The 19,228-nt window shown below is 49.8% G+C and overlaps 1 protein-coding gene across 1 annotated transcript in view; it reads left to right on the forward strand.

Annotated features, from left to right (window-relative positions):
• The window catches only part of SYT6 (synaptotagmin 6), a 58,643-nt gene that overhangs the window by 9,941 nt on the left and 29,474 nt on the right, over positions 1 to 19,228 (forward strand). The window contains exons 2-3 of the mRNA XM_067558760.1: positions 5,087 to 5,423; positions 9,631 to 10,189. Coding sequence (XP_067414861.1) covers positions 5,254 to 5,423; positions 9,631 to 10,189 — 729 coding nt within the window. The 5' untranslated portion in view covers positions 5,087 to 5,253. The remainder of the gene's footprint in view (positions 1 to 5,086; positions 5,424 to 9,630; positions 10,190 to 19,228) is intronic.

Consider the following 19,228-nt stretch of genomic DNA (forward strand, 5'->3'; position numbering starts at 1 on the left):
ATCCAGTGTCCTCTTCAAACAAGCCGATGTTTCTCTGAGGCAGACTCTTTAATACATCTGTAAACTCCGTCTCTTTCTCTTGTTTTATGTGAACTGCCTGAGGAAGGATTTCAGAGCTCATACATCGAAGCATCCCTAGATCCCGTCTTGTGTCTTGTGAACGTCAGCTCAGCAAGGGGAAGTGTGGATCCATCGCACGTGGACACCAAGCTTTCAGAGTTGATGAGTGATCGTTTCTGAAGCGTTTCATTAATAGCTGTGGTGTGTTAGCTGGTTTGTGCATGCTACATAATTCCATGGCGTAAACAGAAATGTTGTAGTAGGAAGTAGCTGGGTTGCAGGAAACTTTCATCAGTGATAGATTCTGCATTGCAGTTCTGCTTCCTTCCCTTACAGCATCAGAGATTGTCGTTTAAATAATCAAAGAAAGGGGCTGCACGTTACGGCAAGGGATTATGATGTAGTATTTGCTAAGCACTGACCGTGCGCTTGATTAAAGGTGAGCGCAACAAGCAGCTTGGTCCCGAATGCATCCGTGTTGGGCAGTTGGATTTTGTAACTCTTTTAAACTTCCTGTCACTCCATTCACAAATCGTCTTTCGAGATGAGCTGTCTGCGGATTTGCTCTCTCGTTTCTGCTGATGGGTACTTCTGCTGCTGCCCTAAGGGTTAGGGCAGTGCCAGCAACAAATGTCCTGTGTTCTTTATCCCTTCAACCCTCATTTGTGTTGCTAATCATTGGAATGATAGTAATAAGGATACAGATGCTTTCAGGGGATGTGCCTCATGTAACTCCTTGTTGTGGATGCAAATTGTGTGTGTGTGTGTGTGTGTGTGTGTGTGTGTGTGTGTGTGTGTGTGTGTGTGTGTGTGTGTGTGTGTGTGTGTGTGTGTGTGTGTGCTATAGACTTCAGACAAGGATTTGAAGGAACTGTAGTGACACCATTTCTTTCATTTCATAAACCATTTGCAAAGGAAAGTGCCAGAAAAGGAGCAATAGAAACACACTTTCAAACAGCCCGGCTCCTTATGTTTTCTTACAAAACTGTTGGACACTGAGAACCCTGGGAGAAATTATAGGACTTAGCTCAGAATACAGTAAAGTGGTGTCTCTGAACTCTGCTGTGTTGAGAACACAATTAGCCAAGTCTCCTAGAAAGTGCCACCATCTGTCTTTTGCTATTCTATTCATTATTAAATGAGACACAACCCATTCACTCACCAGCCTGTGATACACCCTTCTCCCTAGGCTATGGTTGCAATGGCTTGAATAAGATCAACTGTACACTCTGTTTCAGACATGGGCTTTCCATGGGGCTGGCAAAGAAGAGTAGTTGAGTGCAGGAGGTTTCCAGTATTCGGAGGTTGGCATTTGTTCTCCTCACCCTACCCTCCTCCTTCACTCACTGGCTGCTTTAACACACCACCTTCAAGGCAACTAACCTGTGGGCAGCTAAGAAGCTCCCTGCTCTCCTAGACAGGCTGCAGACCTAAATAGATAGTGCAATGAGGCTGCATCTCTTAGACATTAATATAATGAACATACATTGAACCCTGGGAATCACAAAAAGCAGAATCTCCTGAAGAGGTTTCTCTCTCATCAGTGGAGCTATCTTACTGCTGTACAGATATCCCGCTGTGTATGTATGACACTTGTTTGAGAGTTGTTTATTTCAATTTAGCAGTTGTGTAAAGGCTAACAATATGAACAGGTTCCTAGACAATTTACTACCTTATTACACAAGAGAAGTGATTTCTTCATTTCATATTTAGATTCAGGTGTTTTGTCAAGATGAAAATTTAAATCCCCTTCATGTTTTATAGCTTCCACCCCCATCCTCTCCACCCCCAGCCTTTAACATCAAAGATCTAATTATGCCTAGCGCTGAAGTAAAACCTAGAATCAAAGGGACTAGTATTCATGGAAAGACTTTGTATTTTACGGTGAGAACCATTTTCAAGGCTTATTTCTATAACAGCTACAAGGAAGAACAGATGTGAGCTGCCTAGATTGTCTGTCTGATAAAGGCTCAGCTGCCTAATAAGAACAGTCTTTGAGTGATTTTATTTTTAAATTGCAGTTTTGGGGTGAACTCGGAACCTTTGAGAGCTCATGAAAGTGAGAAGTTGTTGGCGTTATCCAGATCCAGGCATAGTGCAAACAGTATTGGAAAGTTACATACAGTTATGCAGATTGCAAAAAAGGCAAATAAACAAATTCCTGCCAATGCACTTCAGTCTCGACCAGCAATAAACAGGCTCCTTTATCCAAGGTAACATTTTGCTCTGTGCCTTCCTTCGGCACAGAGACAGTCTGTTTCTTTAAACGCCCTAATACCGTGTTAACTAAAGCAGTAAAACAGCCAGGAGTGAGAGCAGAGGGAAAAGAGCTGTGTGTTGTCCTTCCTATGGGCCTGATCCAAACTTCCTCCCCAGGCCATGGAGAGGCTTCCATTAACTTCAGTGGGAATGGATCCGGCTGTGAGTCCGGGCCTAATTTCATTACTAGGAATGGGATTTATACACAGGCATGTCATTGACTAGTGACTGTCCACCTCCTCAGACTGCCGCTGGGATCCCTCGGGATGGCTGAGTGGGGAGCTGGCTGTGACACCCGGATTCTGGCGCCAGGGTAGAGGAGCGTTGCTGTAATCTTTGCTTGTTGGCTGTGGAGCCCAGTCATGGGCCTTGTATGCGTCCTATGCAGGGCCCTCAGGGGGTCACAGCAACCTCTTTACCAGCTGGGGACTCCCATCTGCCGTCTGGCCACTCGACAGTACCAGAGCAGGGATGGCAGGAAGACCCGTAAACCCACGGTTAACTGTAAATCTATGACATTTCAGCATGAACCGAAAAGTCAGCACATGCTTAAGTGCTGGCCTGAATGGGGCCAAGCTCTGTCCCTCTAAATCCATTGCCTCTCAGCAGGTTGCGCTTGTAAGCAGATGTGGCTGGCATGCTGGGATTAGCTCTTGAAGAGGCACGGTTGTAATGGCTAGTTGGAAAGCAGCATGGTCTCTGAATTCTTGGTGCTAGCAGAAAATAACCACTCCTGAACTGGGGCCAGCCCCAACTCTCCTGTCCCCCATCCGGCTGCCTCTGTGTCATGTCCTCACGTGAGGATGGTCTCTTCAGCCTTTGCCTCGTTCTGTCTGCAGTCACGCGCCACTCCTGTTTCTTTTTAAGCTTATTAACGAGCTCTGTATATTCCCCTTCCCCTCCATCTCACCCTGTCTTTCCATCTTTCCGGCTCTTCCCTTAACACCTGGCCTGGAAGGGAGGGAAAGTCCTGCCCAGGCATGGCCACAACTACTGTTGCTCTCACAAGGATGGTTCCGACCAGTGAAAGCCCCGTCTCTTTGCTTCATAGAGTGGGTTGAGCTGCATTGTGCTGGTCCATGTTGTGCTGCCGGAGCACTTTGGCAGAACAGGACCTGACATTGCTCAGGCAGGTTCGGTTCCGGGTGAAGTAAGTGCGAGAACTGGGCAAGGAGCTCCGAATCAGCCCCACAGTGCAGTATGGGAAAAGTAGGCAGGTGACCAATGGATCTTCTCAGTCACACTTCATGCCAGATGATTTGAACTTTCAGCAGGTGGCATCTGGGATTTTCCTCCTAGTAACTCGAGGGCTTGGTTGGGGTTTCTGTATTTGGTGTGTGAATTTTAGCTCTGTAAATACCTTAAAAATACTGTGGCATCCCAGGTTTTTGAGAACTTTGGGTACTGACAGTGTGAGCTTTATTTTCTGCATGTCAACTCATGGCCTGAGTGTCTGTACAGACATAGGACAACGGCGCACAATTTCACTTCAGACTACAGTTTGGAACATTTGACGTTTTTCCCTTTTTCTGTTACCCATTTTGTACCTGTGAGTCTTGGCTAGCGCCAGGAGGGCAGCATTAATGGTTACTAATACAAGATGCACAGCTAGGCAAGGGAATTTGCAGTTGCTACTTAAATCCAAAACTACCAATACTGTTCTCTGCAACTCAGTGCACAGACCTAACTCAGCTCTCCCAGCAGGCACTGGATCCAGTGCAAACATCAGTTCTGTGGGGGCAGACTCTTCTTCGTATGTGCCATGGTTCCAGGGGGCATCTAGGTTATGGGGAGGAATTTTCCTATGATGTTATATCAATGCACTGTCCATTAATATGCTGCCAAAAATAAACTGTCCTATCCTGTTCTGAGATAGTGTGATCATATTAAACCCCATATCATGTACATGCTCTTTATTTATTCCATGATTCTTCCCACCAAGGCTATGAAGCCGCTTCCCTCTCCAGAGAAGAGCTTTTAAAACCTGAAACTTACAACATATAAGGGGAAAGTGACCAAAAAGCCAGAGGACAGTGTCAGCTTTCACTTTGGGCTTGTCTGGTTTGTTTAATGTGGGGGAGAATATGTAATGCTTTCTGTAAAATCTCCCTCTATATTTGACTTCACTGTGTCAGCAGCTTGTGGTTTTTACTTTATATGAGCACAGCTGGATGGAAGGTGCACTTCAATAGTCCAGTAATAATCCTGCATTCACAATCATGGTGGTAGATATTTTTAATATCTGAGAGCCTGTGTTTTGCAGCGAAAGGCACGTTCTGCTACAACAGCAGAAAAGTGCATTTCCATGGTGGCTTATTAAAGCTCAGTCCCACTGCAGTTCTCCAGTTTGGCTTAAGGCTGGTCAGCCTGGTAGGGACATGAAGGGAAGTGTGTGAACTAAATATTTGACCAAACCAATTAACTAGATCAAGATTATTTTCACCACTAAATATTTCTGAGTGTTCTTAACCATTCACAGCAGAGATCGCCATGGACTCTGCTGTGCTTTGCAGCCCCCCTTTTTGTCACTGCGCCTCCTGCAGAGACAGTTTGAGTCCCTCACTCGGTAGGGGAATGGTGTACGTGTTCACCTGTCACTCACAGAACTGCAAAGGGACCTGGGTTAGCACAAGATGAGCCATCTTGGACCATCTTTTCATTTTACCTTACAGTTTCTCACAACCATTCTTTTCTTTTCTTTTCTCCCTTCCTGACCCTCCTGTTTCCCCCACCCCTGTATGTCACTGTCACCTCTCCTGCCCTATAGAGCTCTCCATCAGCCTCCTTTCGGTGATAGTTATTGTGTGTGGACTCGCCTTGGTGGCAGTTTTTCTCTTTCTCTTTTGGAAGCTGTGCTGGGTGCCCTGGAGGAACAAGACCGTTTCTTCTAACCCTGCTGTCTCCCAGAGCGAGGTGGACTACAGTAAGGAGACCATGGCAGACAAGCTAAAGGACACAGGCACAATAGGCTTCCTGGAGGCAGCTGTGAAGATCAGCCACACCTCGCCGGATATCCCAGCAGAGGTCCAGATGTCCATGAAAGACCACGTTATGCGTCACACACGGATACAGAGGCAAACGACGGAGCCCGCATCTTCCACCAGGTAAGGGCAATGCTGTGTTCTATTCACTGTGCAGATAGCATGTGTCCATGCAGATCAGCTCCGCGTGCTTGGCTGAAATGATGTTTTTTTAGTTTAAATCATAGACTCGTAGAAGACGAGGGTTGGCAGGGACCGCAGGAGGCCATCTAACCCAAGCCCCTGCTCAAAGCAGGACCAGCCCCCACTAAATCGGATGATGAGCGGGAGCCTTTCGTTTAGCACGCTGTGTGGTGTCCATCTCAGACACCCCGCACCTTGCAGACTGCTAGTGCTTTAAAGCAAGAGACTCAAGTTCAGGCTCGTATTCAATGTTCCCTAGCATGAGGCTGCAAAAAGAGATGGTTTTGCCCCACACTTCGGAGAGATGTAGGTCTCATTGTTAATACAGCACCTCCTGGTGGCCGGAGGTGGAGCTGCGTTGGTGTTGGCCATTGGTGAAAGGCCATTTGTCCACTCTTCCAGTAGATGGTCAAGGATGGAGTTAGCAGCTGTTAGGGGGAGGTTGGGTTTCTCAGGGAGAAGGTGGATCAGTCCCCATTTTGTGATGTCATATCCTGAATGAACAGAAGGTACCATAATCTTGACCAAAGGCTGCAGAAGAGTGAGAGCCTGCCCAGCAAACCCAGAGAAGATTAGAGATGCTGTAGGTATCCATTGACATGGTGTGTGGGCAGAGGCTGCTCAGTTATTTTTCCCACATGTAGGTCCTGGCCCCATGTTCTCCCCAGACTGGTCTCACTGCACTATTCCATGGAAATGGCTTCTGCTGCGTCTGCCAGATGGTGCCTTTCCATAAAGGAGCAGTGGACAGAAACACCGTTTAAATGGCATTGACCTGCCAATAAAAGTGAACCATTGTTTCTAGTGTCTGCCCAGCTTTAGAGAGAGGCCCTAAAAAACAGCAAACTAACTACAGCCTGAACTTCAACTTTCTTATTCTAAGGCAGCGTCCCACCTCCTATGTCTATCCAAACCAGAGAATTCCACAAGAATGGCAATACTGTGTAATGGGAGGGTTCTCCATGTTCAGGTTTACCCTGGATGGTGTATTCCATCTGATCAGTCATGGAGCACAGCAATCGGAAGTCAGACTTTCCAAAGTGGCTATTAACTAACTCACAAGGAATCAATATCACTTTAGGGTCTTTACTTGACATGTCCGACTTGCACACCAGAGGATACTTCTACCCTGTGCTCAGTACTCTCTGATATTGTGAATGTGTGATAACGCATTCCTCTCGTCTCTAGCAACCGGCCTCCTTAGGTCTTCTTAATTATTTGTTCAACATGTAAGAACTATTTCACTGAGCCTGAGGCAGATGTACTCAGCGGGGCTGAAGGAAACACTCCCACCTACATGCTGGAGTGTTTCCCAAAGTTTTGCTTGGTTTTGAACCAGTTGTTGTATTAAAAGCCAATCTCACTCTGGGCCCTTGATTTAAAGTAAAAGCTTCAAACCCTGTTACTGTAACTCGACCTCATTGTGTCAAGCTGTCAATATGCTTGTGGCCACTTTAATTTTGTTACAACACACACAGGCAAACAGGAGTATCCGTGACATGGTGTATTGTCAGATAGAATCAGACCCCTTTGAGCTCTCCTTGCTTCTCTGGCTCAAAGCCGGGATAGTTAGATAAATGGAATTGACAGGTCACTCACTGCACAGGCATGGGAGTAGCTGCATGCCAGAGCTCCTGATCAGTGCCTCAGGGCTGCCCCAGCCGCAGCCCTAAGGCCTATGCAGGCTATCCCTAGGGAGGTGCGGGGCTGGGACCCTGGCGGCAGCTGCCCACCTCCTGCTGGCAGGAGGCTGTCTGGAGGAGAATCCGGAAATAGGGAACCTTCTCCCAGAGTGTGTGAAACTAGGGCAGGAAGTTGAGTCCAGGCTCCCTGGCTGTATTCCAGCCCTTCTGCCTATAGTGCTGGCCACAACACAGTGAGGGGGCAGCTGCTGCTCAGAAAGCTGCTAGTACTGTCACACCGTATACAGGACACCCACCACAGTCTCCTGTTTGAAGGGGAATTAAAACTAATCTGATGACAGCTGGAATTATGCCATGTGTTGTCTTTGGCTGAATTGCATTGCTTTCTGGGCAGCTCAGTCACACACACACATCACACATGCACAGTGTGTGCACACACAAACTGTGCACCTGCACAGAACCCCCTGCTCTGCACGCACACGTGTTGTGCACGCACACATTCTGCTTCTACAGCACCTTTCATTCACAAGAGAAGGTAAAAGCTCAGTCAGCCTGAGTGTGAGAGTTAGAGGAGAAATCCTGTGATATGTGATAGTCACTCGTCTCCCTCTTGCGCCTTCACCAGGTGTATGTTAGGTATGGAACTGCACAGAAGACTCATGTATGAACCTACAAGAAATGCAGCACATTGGCCTTTGTTGCAACACACACAGAACTGACCCAGGGTTCCAAGATTTGCATAGTGGAAAAGACCCTCTAGGGAGCAGAGACAAGTGCTGGAGCGGGGGTGATTATTGGATTTATTTCCAAAGTGCTCAGCGTTGTGGCGTCTGCATACCAGGCAGACGTTTTAATTCCGTCCCCTCCTCTGGACTGGTGGAATCCCCCCCAGCTCCAGACAATTATGGCATGCTCACTGCAGAGTCAAAACTCCCCCTAGCCACTGCATCGCTGAGTCCAGTCCCCTGCTATGGCATGCAGCCCTGCTCAGGAACGTATTGAGAAGAACCATCTTAAAGCTGCGTGGCTCACTTGCCCCCGCTATTCTACGGTTAGAAACCAGCTTCTAATGTCGTCTGTACTTATTTATGGCCAGTTTATCCCTATTTGTTCTTGCGCCACGTTGTCCTTAACTTAAATGGTGCTTCTCCCTCCTGGGGGCTTCCCCCAGCACATGTCTGGACAGCGATCATGTGCCATCAGCTGTGGTGTCGCTAGGCTGAAGTTGCCAAGCCCTTTAAGTCTCCTCTGGTAGGTTAAGCTTTCCATTCTCCTTATCGTCGTAGTAGCCCTTCCCTGCACCTGTTCTGGGGGGCTAGTTTATTACCAGAAGGGTCATTCCAAACCCAAGCTACAAGAGCGCCAGTTTCAGCCTTCTCCCTTGCCTTGGATGCTCCTAGGGTCCATAGGTCCCTCTGCCAGAGGGGTTCCCCCCACCCCCTTGTAGTCAGGGTAAGTGTAATGAGCCCCAGTGATTCAGCAGTAAGTATCTTACTGCCCCCAGGAAAATCCTGCCCTGCTGTCACACTACCTCTCACACCCCACCGGGCAGCTTGCAGCATCTGAGAAGACGCAGCACTTGTGTGGTGCATTCCCAGATCTGGGAGTGAGGCAGGTGTTGGGGTGGGGCTCTGGGTGTTCAGTCTGGGAATGGGGACTCCTTTAGTTTTCAGTTTCTAGCTAAAAAGTAAAAGGAAGAACTGAGCATTACAAGAGAGTCTCACAAATCACCAAGGGTGGGATTTTCCAACCCTTCAGAGACGGTTAGAAGTGAATAACAGCAGCAAGGATCCCAGCAGGAGACACTTTGAGATTCTGTATTGTTAAATTTGTGTGGCATCTCTGAACTCGCACCTTCCATTCAAAGTGAAACATGAAAAATGCATTTTAAGTAGCATGAAACACTTTTAATGCTGAGGCTAGCTTGGAGCGGGAGCCGGCAGGACCCAGCCTGCTGGGGCTGCTTGTGTCACTGTCTGACTAACGGCTGTTGAGGAGGGTTGGGTGTAGCAGGGGCCCAGATGCAGCCATCCTAGCTCGTTCTGTCTGCTTTCCTGGCTTTCACAGCTCTATGAATCTCTACGGTGAAGGAAGTTTAATGCTAGGGTCTGGCAATGGAAAAGGGCAGGAGAGTCGTGGGGCTGTGGGTTCTCCTGGACACTGTGTATTTGCTCTCGTGTGTAGCAGGGGCATGGAAGGAAAGCAAAGGAGGACTGTAAGGAGCCTGGTTCTGCTTATGTTCTCTGGGATCTGCAATCTCCAACACATGCTCTGTGTTGAGAGGTGAGCTGGGACCTCTAGGCTGGGTTGTTTCCATTTAAGATCCAGGAAACGAACCATCAGAAAACATCCCTCCAATGTCCATAGCACATAACCCACAGACAGCAGGAGCACCTGTTCCACTTGTTCTCCCATCCCCCTGCTCTGCTTGGGTTAGCCTGCGGGAGCGAGCAAGGGAAATGCCTCCCAGCAAGGTGTACAACTGTCCTCTCCTCCTTCTGCAGGCACATCTCCTTCAAGAGGCACCTGCCACGGCAGATGCACGTGTCCAGCGTGGACTATGGCACAGAGCTCCCACTTGTGGCTGAGCAGCCAACCTGCATTGGCAGGATTAAGCCAGAGCTCTATAAGCAAAAGTCTGTGGACTCGGAGGACCCCAAGAAGGAGGCAGCAAAAACCTGTGGGAAAATAAACTTCACCCTCAAATATGACTATGAGAATGAGACGCTGATTGTGCGGATCCTCAAGGCCTTTGACCTGCCGGCAAAGGATTTCTGCGGCAGCTCAGACCCCTACGTCAAGATCTATCTCCTGCCCGACAGGAAGTGCAAATTCCAGACACGAGTTCACAGGAAGACTCTGAACCCCACCTTTGATGAGTCCTTCCACTTCCCTGTGCCCTATGAGGAGCTGACCAGCAGGAAACTGCACCTGAGTGTCTTTGACTTCGACAGGTTCTCCAGGCATGACATGATAGGGGAAGTTATCTTAGACAACCTGTTTGAGGCCTCAGACCTTTCCCGGGAAACCTCCATCTGGAAAGATATTCAGCACGCGACAACTGTGAGTATCTGCTGCCGAGGCGCCACGCTGGCCTTCAGACGGTTTGAGATCTAGGCCGATCTTGTGCCTCCATATTGTACGCACTGTCTATGCACATTAAACGGACAGATTGTGTAGCCAACCCACACCAGGAGAGTGTGTCTTTGTCCCCCTCTGCTGGCTGCTCTGTGTCAGTAAATAAGAGTTGCTTATTGCTGCTGGCTAACGGAGTTACTCCATTAGCACAAGTGGTCGGGTCTCGTACTTTTAGCACTGAAGACCAAGGGTTTAAACTCCACCGATGATGATGCCCCAAGCGTAGTGGAGAGGGAGGCAGTTGTGTGCACATGCCTGCCAGCTCTGCCGGGCTCCTCGTTTATTGCAGATCCCATTCTCTCTCCACCCTGCCCCAGCTGGGTCTGAGCTGTACTGCCCTGTGGTTATATCCTTCAGGTGGGCAGGCTGTCATATGCCTAGGGCAGAGAGTAATAAATTCCTCTGGAGGAACATGCTGGTCTGTCAGATCACTGATCTCCATTTTTAGAAGTTACAGTCTTTATTTACTAGGTGCCCCTCCTCCCACTGTGTCAGAAAACATCATGTCTGAAACATGGGAACTGCTAGATCTCTTGGAGGTTGTCTTGTTACCTTTTTGAAAAGCAACGTTTTGAAGTCCTCTAAACAAAACCAATTAACACAAAACTTGGACCTACAAGCTGACCATGCTTGGAAAATCAAAAGACAGGCGCTCCAGCCGTACGTTGTTGTTCAGTATTAATCTGAATCTCTCCCAGCCCTCCTTGAAATCTCTGCACAGTGGGATCTGTGGGAAGCAAGGCTTTTATTTGCTTTTCAGTTAGAGGTTTGCATCGTGATTTCACCTCCTTTAATGTTCAACCAGAAGTTATGGAATTAATCACTAGGTAAAATTCTATTCCCTGCGTTATGCAGGTCAGACTAGAGGATCATAATGATCCCTCCTGGCTTTAAAACCTGTGACTCTGTGGATTCAATGTTTCTTAGCTTATACAATAGCAGCAGTTTTCTCATTCAGATACCGCACTTATACCGAAGTGCTGCGATTTGGGGCCTTACTGGGGGGATTGTCTGAGAGGTTTAGTAGCCTGTCAGCTCTGCCTGGGAGTGTTACTTCTCACTTCTTGAACTTTCATTGACCCCATTTCACCCCCTGGCTGTTGGTGGAGCTGAGCTGGCTACATGATCTGGGTGGGATGTAATGATGCCCTGCGACTCACACACTGTTATCCCTCATCCTCTCTTTGGCACTGGAACAGTTGCAGTCACTACCTCCCTTATGCTGCACTGGGAGAGTACCAGCGGTGATGGTGATGGTGAGACAGAGTAGCACACTATTAACAATTGACTGTAAGAGCTGGCAGTGTTAGCCCCAAGCTCCCCACCCTGTCAGTAGGTTATGATCCTGCTGGGGAAAGTAACGCCTGTTTTGCTGACTCACTGGAAAAGGATGCTCATTACCCCTCCGGGATAAAAGGGACATGGGAGTGGTTCTCTGGAGAGAGAGATGATCTAGCAGCTGAGCTGAGCAAGCCTGAGGGAGGACCATTAGGCGCAGTCCAGGTTAGGGGCTGGATTTTTGGTGGGTCTTTTAATTCCTTCTGTGAATAAAACCAAATCGCAGAACGGGATTAATTCTGACCCACTGCAACTTGTCAAACTATGGTTATAGCCAGTTGGGAAAGCTACCTGCCCACATGACTTTTCAGATCAGAAGGGATTCCATTAATCTCCACATAAATAGCTGCATTTCTGCTTTTCCCATGTCATCTCCTGGGAGTATCTGTTAGCAGATGCTTAGTTCCGAGGGCTAACGAGATCAATTTGCTTTGTAGTTTTGGAAGTGACTTGCTCTTTTTCTGTATCGCGTCATATCATTATTTCTGAGGCTGCAGAATATAGGGTTTCAATACTCCTGTGGGCCAAAGCAAAGGCCCTGCCAAATCCTTTCTGCTGATTAGCATAGCCCCTTGACTTGCAAAGTGGACTGAATAAGTGTGTGTAATCCAGCTTGCAATTCCCTTCAGGGGTTATTTGATCTCTTAGCTCTTTCTCTCTGCCTGAGAGATTGAGCTCTTGCATGGAAATACCTATTCCACAGGGCCCAGCAATATTAAAGGACGCTTGTTGGCATTGTTCCATGCCCTCTAGCAACACTTCCCTTCAGTCTCTGGCTATACACCCATTTCTGCCATTAACGTCCCCTGCACTGCACTGGAATTATGACCTTTTCTTACATTCCTGTCAAGCTAGGGCTCTTGTTGACCTACAAGTGCGGCACCATCTGCTGACCTCAGATACCCAGGGCTTATCCGATGGCACCTCCCCACAGTTGTGCTCTGTCGGGTGAGGGTCAGTGCTTTGTCTCATGCACCCTGGTGGCCTTGCCTTGTGACTGAGGGAAGGGAGATATTTGCACAATGCTAGGAGCCAATGTGTGGGCTCTGTAGAAAGATGTAGCGGAGCTGGACTGAGCAGTCAGGCCGCTGAAGTGTTGGAGTCAGAGAGAGGCTGGGCATTCTGGTTCCTGTTTTACCTCCGGACTCCATCACATGCAAGTTGTCAGTTGTGATTCCAGACAGTAACCCCAGCGCACTGACGGCATTGACTTGTTGGGCTGGTGCTTTGACAGGATTCCCCAAGATAGAGCCCGGGAAGGCAGGGCTGCCTGCCTGTGTCTGTCGAAGGTACTGATTAGTGCCCAATCACCACAGCAGGTCAGCATCTCACAGTCTGCACGGTGTGGATTTTCACAAACCCATCCCATCTGCAGGGGGGAACTGGGCCACAGAGCAGCTAAGTGAATAGCCGAAGGTCAGACTGGAAGTCTGTGGAAGAGCAGGGAATTGAACCCAGATCTCCAAGTCCTACACGAGTGTCTAACCAGTGGACAGACCATCCATCCTCTGGCTGCCTCCAGTTACACTGTCTGCATGTAGCTTGGCCGCCTGGGTGCAAAAATGCCCCTTGCATGCGAGTTGTTTGCGGCTGGGACGCTCTCTAGGCATAGATCTTCCTCCTGGAATTCAGTTCATTCTGCTGAAGAGAAATCCAGGCCTGTGAGCATGGCTCCTTCCAAGTGCCATGCTGGTGCTAATCCTGACCGGACAGCTGCCAAGAGTTTCAGGCCTGGTCTTCACCTAAAGCCTAGCTACATCACTCCGGGCTGTGAGAAATTCCACAGCCCCAGAGCCGTGCTTAGGTCGAGCTGATCCCTGGGGGAGATGCGGCTCAGCTGACAGAAGGATTCTGCCTCTCCGCTGACGGCACAGCATGAGCACCGCGGCTGTGCCGCTTGTAGCCACTGTAGTGAGACAAGGTGTGGACGAGAGCTCAGCACAGAGGAACCTCATGGGGAGCCGGGGGGTGTGTGCACATTGCAACACGCTGATTCTGTGGGCTGGCCAGGGCGTGAAGTGGTTGCTTATAACTGACAGCTGTTGATGGGCTGCCGCTGCTTGGTTCCGAATGGGCATTTTCAGAACAAGGCCCGTGGTGCCAAGTTTATCTTTCTGATTGTGTTGAGGGGTTGAGGAACTGATCCAGTGAACAGAGCTGCCTGCCCCATGGCCCCTTCATCCAACACTCTTTTGCTGTTCACGTCACATTGGCCTTGCTGGGGGCTTCTGCTTCTGTCTCTGGCTTCTCTGTAACGCCTGCAGCTCGACTGCGACCTGCACTGCTGTGAACTTGCGCTGAGGTTTGCGCCCAGCAGGAGGATAAGTGCCCTGAAAGCCGGCTAATTACCCAGCCAGATACAGGAATGGCAGGTAGAATAAATTGGATCAGATGAGGTTTCTCATGAATACCAAATAGCAAGTTGCTTTAATGCCTCGTGTATCTGTGGAGTCCGGATGTTTCCAGCCAGACCAAGCAGCAGCCTTTGGGGGTGAGGTCTGGGATGGACGGCTGTTTACTTAGGGAAAGCTACAGCCAGGAGGGCGAGGTATAACCCATCGCTCAGTGAGCTCTGGATCCCCATGCTCCATGTTCTGCCTACAGCAGCAGCTGACTCTGCTTGCGCACTGTGGACAGAAAGAGCCAGTGCAGGGAGCAGTAGCCAGGAAGTGCAGGGCCTGAGGCAGGACACACCAAAATAAATCAGAGACCAAAGTCCAGTCCCTGCTGACTTGCGGGGGAGAGTAGAGGGGAGAAAAACATCTCCCATTCTGGGCGGCACTCGGGCTGCCCCGGGAGGAGGGTGGGTAAGGACATAGTAGTGACAGCTTGGAGAGGTGGCCTCCCCCTTTTCTCCAGCTTGTCTCCCCTGCGTGCCTGCAGCCTCACTAGACATGCTGGCCTCTGGGCAGTCGTTTCGGGGACCCTTGGCACCAGCACAGCCTGGGCAGCAGCTTTGACACATCTGATAGTGTGCCCTTCCCATTCCCATCCCCATCCACCACACTCCGAGAGAGGCGGCTGTCCTCTGGGTACCCACTGGGCACCCCGACGCCAGCTGTGTCGCCTTTCAAGCAGCTCTTCTCCGGCAGTAAGTGAGAGAGGGAGGAGTGCCCTGGAAGTGCCACTCGGGCAAGTTGCTGGTATAAATCACTCTGAAGTTTACGGCTGTTGCTGTTCTTGGCTTCCAGTCTCCAAAGTAACCAAGAACCATTATGGTGAATGCACAATAGTGAGAGCAGCAATGTTCCTGGAGCCTGCCCTGGGCACGCTGATCTGCACAGCCGTCAGGCTGCCCAGGGGCGGATGAGCCTGCCCTGGGCACACTGACAGCCACTTCTCCTAGGCAGCTCCCCATCCGATTCTCCCCAGTCAGTAGCACTTTGGCAGCACGTGCTTGTGGGCAGGTTGCTGTCAGGCTGGCCGTGCCCGTGCCCTGCGTGTCTTGGCAGCACGTCCAAGGGGTGAATCTGCTCCCTGGACGTGGCGGCACGGAGCTCTCTGTGCTAGACGATCGACAGGGAAGGTGCCCCAAGCATGAGGTGCCCGGAAGGAAGGGCGCTGTGGCAAGGCTCGGGTAGGAGCGCAGCCCCTCACCCCTGGGGTGAGCGCATAAGACATTTGGGAGCCGGAGCAGGGAATCCGGCCCAACGCCCCACACCCCACCCAAAACACCAGCCCTCTTTTGTTCATCTTCATCCACCTTCCCTTTTCTTTCGGCACTCAGTCACACGGACACTCCCAGAGCTGTACCTGAACCCACTTCTTAGCGCGCTGCCGTCACTCGCTCCAGCGTTTGCACGCGCCCGTCCCCACAGCTGGTTCCGTGGGAGAGTCTCCTGGCTATTGCCTATGAAGTTTTGCACAGATTCTGTGGTAAAGTTCTGGGGCCCAGTGTGTGCAGCTGAAATCGTCCTTGCTCGTCAGTTATTTGACATGACTAGTGTAGTGGGGATTTAAGGCATAAAAGTGTTTCTAAACTTCAAATTACTTCTAGGGACTAGTTCCCTGCTTTGAAATCCTTTGCACCTTGCTCTGAACTAGCTTGCTTTTCCCATGGTAATCACAGGGTTTGATATTTCTGTGCCCACCGTTGGGTTTCTCTATCTAATCTTTCCATGCTGTACACAAAGAGTTAATAAGGTCATTTCATAGCCCGAGTTATGCCCTTTTCCCACGCAGGCTCGGCTAGCTGGCTTGAGACCAGATTGAATTTAGCTGTCTAATGGCTTTGAAAGGCTTTCTCATAAGGAATATTTCATAAGGGAGTTTAAAGAAAGCCACTGAAATACATAGCTAAGACATTTGCCAGATGAATTTTCTTGCTTGAGATTGAAGTCCCTTTTGTGCATTGGGCTGCTTTGGGAAAGTGTCTGTGATCTTTAAGGCTCATCACCTGCAGGTGTTCTCTCTCACCCTTGAAATCCTCGCTGCTGGACCATGGAAGTAGGTCCAGCCCTGGGGCAGACTCATTATTTCTGTGTGAAACTCCACATCTCTCGTGACGACTGCACAACTGTCTTGCATGTTGCAAACCCTCCAATACATGTCGTCATTGCCAGGAACCCGGGAACCAGTGAGACCACAGCGCACGTTGTTAATTTTACGGAGCTGGCTTGTTGCAAGGAACAGTCATAATTGGTATGACAAATCTGCGTCGGGTCTCAGGCAGCGCCGGGATGCTGGCATTTGGCCTTAATGAAGTTCTCAATCTTCTCATTTTGCGATGCAAACAAGGCCACCGTTATCTTCTGTGAATATGACACCTAAATGTAAGACATTCCTGACACCTAGAAGAGAAAGCGAATATGTATAGACTGCGTGAGAGAGCTTTTCCCGAAAGCTTATTCAGTGACTGGCCCGCTGGGAGGCTGTTGCTCACAGACCCCTGCGTGCCATAGATCATTTGCGGGTTCTAGGTGTGAGTTATTTTGTGTGACAGGGCTTTGCTGGGACTAAGAGTCCTCACCCCCCTGCATATAATGGGGTAGGAAGCGGCGCTCTGGAGTGAGAGGATGTAGAATGTGGGCCGAGAAGACTTAAACTTAACTTTGTTCCTTTCTTTGTTAATAAAGCCAGCCCCAGGTTGGGAAAGGCATCTGCTAGAATACGGTTTCTGCCCTTCAGAGCTGAGGAAGAGGGTATGGGGTTTAGATAGCGCCTCCCATCACGATATCTGAAAATGTGCAACACAATTAAAGAATATCAAAGCCCAAACACAGAGGTATCTTTCTCTTTTTCTCCAGAAGAAGGAAAAAAGTTTCCTCCCCTATTTCTCTTTATTGTAAAAGTGGCGGAAGGGAATAAAAGGATGGACTCATCATTGTGGGGCGTCTGGGCCAATGCCAAGCAGATTACGCAGTAGTAGGAGGGCTGGACGTGTAGGAAGCGGTAAGGGCTTTCTCAGAAGAGAGAGAACTGAGTTATCTAATGGCAGGTCATGAACAAACAGAGAAACCATACAAGGGAATGATTCAAGGCTGGGCCTTGGCTGTGGGATGAGCAGAGCAGGCTCTACAGACAGACTGTCACACCTAGCAAGCCCTGCAGATCTCCCACAAGACAGGATTGCATGGCACTCTCCTCCCATCCTCTCCCCGTCACATCCGTGCTCCCATTCATTTCCGTGGGATTGCCGTGGTGACAGGCATGTCACAGCCAGTGGAAACCACCTGGGTTCATGTCTGCCTCATTGAAAAGTGGGAAGATAAATGTGGTTCTCCTCCTACAGTCCCAGGAAAGGCTGGGGTGGCTAAGAATGTGTTCGATCGTTCCTGTGGTGGGAAAGCACAACGGGCCCTCAGGAGGATGAACAGCCCGCCAGGCAGCACCACGGCAGAGCCACGATTTCATGAATGAACTGTAGCTTGCTCTCGCTGTTTGCAAACCTCCTTGATCCAGAGCTTCCGCTAACTGCCAAGCTGCTGCCTTGAGGTGGGTCCAATGCCTAAAATGTGCAGGCCACTAACCCACCCAAGGGGGCCTTTTCATGCCGTCTCATTTGGGGTCACAGTAAAACTCTCAGGCCAACGCGCTAGGAATGCCTGTTCCGTGCCCTCTGCGCTGCAGCGTCTCAGCGTAAGGAGAGGAGCAGAAAGTGCCCGGAGGATGCTCTCTCGTTCTAAAGGGATCTCCTCTAGGCTGAGTCCCAGGCCTCGCTGCTATAGCTGCTCCCAGGCCACCACGGTGAATAATGTATGGAATGAATCAGGGCCAGCCCAGGGCCCTGTCTGCACGAGCAGCCCCTGTTGTGCTGTGCAGACACACTGCTCCGCTCACTCAGGTGCACGGAGCCAGATACTTTCCTGCTCTTTATCCACTCGCTTGGGGGTGGTTACAAATGGGTCTAGCCCCAGTTTCTGGTTCCCAGCACTGCTCCGTAAGCTCTTTGCTATGTCCCATAATGCTTACTCCTGTGTTGCGGTGTCTGGGCCGTGTGGATGGAGCTGGAGCGGTGGAAGCAGAAGTATTGTTCCCGAGCATGGTGTGCTGTGGTGTCTGCGTGTGATACTGATGCCAGAGACGCCAGCCTGCAGAGCACTTCCCTGCAGTGGGACTTTTTCAAGCTCTTTGCCATCTGTGAGGGGCAGGCCCCCTTATTTCAGATAGAGGTCTGATTTTCCAAAGTGACTGCTGGTAATTTCCTGAACCTTAGTTTTTGGGTGCCCAACTTGAGACATCTTCAGGGGCTCCAACTTTCCAAAAAATGCTGGGCATCTGCCTTCAGGGTGTCCGAGTGGGCACCCCAACAGCCAGGAACCTTCCATTACCACTCACTTTTGAAAACCTGGGCCTCCGTGACGACTTTGGTAGTTCTTCTCATCCTTCTGAGGAGGCCCTTGGGACAGTGTCAGCAGTGATTAGTTATGTGGCCCCATACACGGTATGGACTGGGCTGGTTCACAGCCACACCTGAGATCGTGGCAACCACTGGGCTACACCCTGAGTCACATTCCTCTCGCTCTCTTTTCACAGAACTGCTGCCCAGATCTTATTCTGAAGAATCCACAGAAGGGGCAGGTCCTTCACTAAGGAAACCACCCTTGAGATAGACAAGAGATGGGTCTAAACCAGATCCAAACTATACTCCCCTCTCCTTTCCCCAGATGCACACCCTGCAATTGGCATGGTTTGGGTTCAGGGCTGGATCCAAACACTCCCGCAGGAGCAGTGCATGGTGTAATCCTTTTACAGGAATCAAGTTGGCACTTTCCCTTTCAAGATCTCCATTCTCCCAGCCAGCAGGGCCTGTAAAGCCTTATAATGCCTGGATGGGTCCGTGAGGTTATATTGTCTCTGGCAGGCACGCCTACTTCACCTGCAGTCTCTGCCTCTCAGAAAGGTGTGAAATTCTACCTCTGAAAGCAACCAAGAAAAAACTAACCCTAGTTTAATTCTTCCACCCCACTGTCTCACTAATCTGTGTAAACAAGTGGCAAACACATCACCACCTGGGCAGAAAGAGGGGTGTAAATGGACCTGGTCCGCCTAGCTAGATGATGGTTACAAGTGGGGATCACTACGCTGTGTGTAGGGAGCCATGCACTCTGAAGAGTGCGAGGGAGTTAAGTGGTGTACAGAGTGTATGTGGCTGGCTCCTAGCCCTGGTCCTCAGCACAAGGTGCT

The sequence above is a fragment of the Emydura macquarii genome, unplaced genomic scaffold, assembly GCF_026122565.2.
Source record: "Emydura macquarii macquarii isolate MOO-44397 ecotype Brisbane River unplaced genomic scaffold, CSIRO-AGI_Emac_v2 contig_2184, whole genome shotgun sequence".
In the NCBI taxonomy this organism is placed as follows: Eukaryota; Metazoa; Chordata; order Testudines; family Chelidae; genus Emydura; species Emydura macquarii.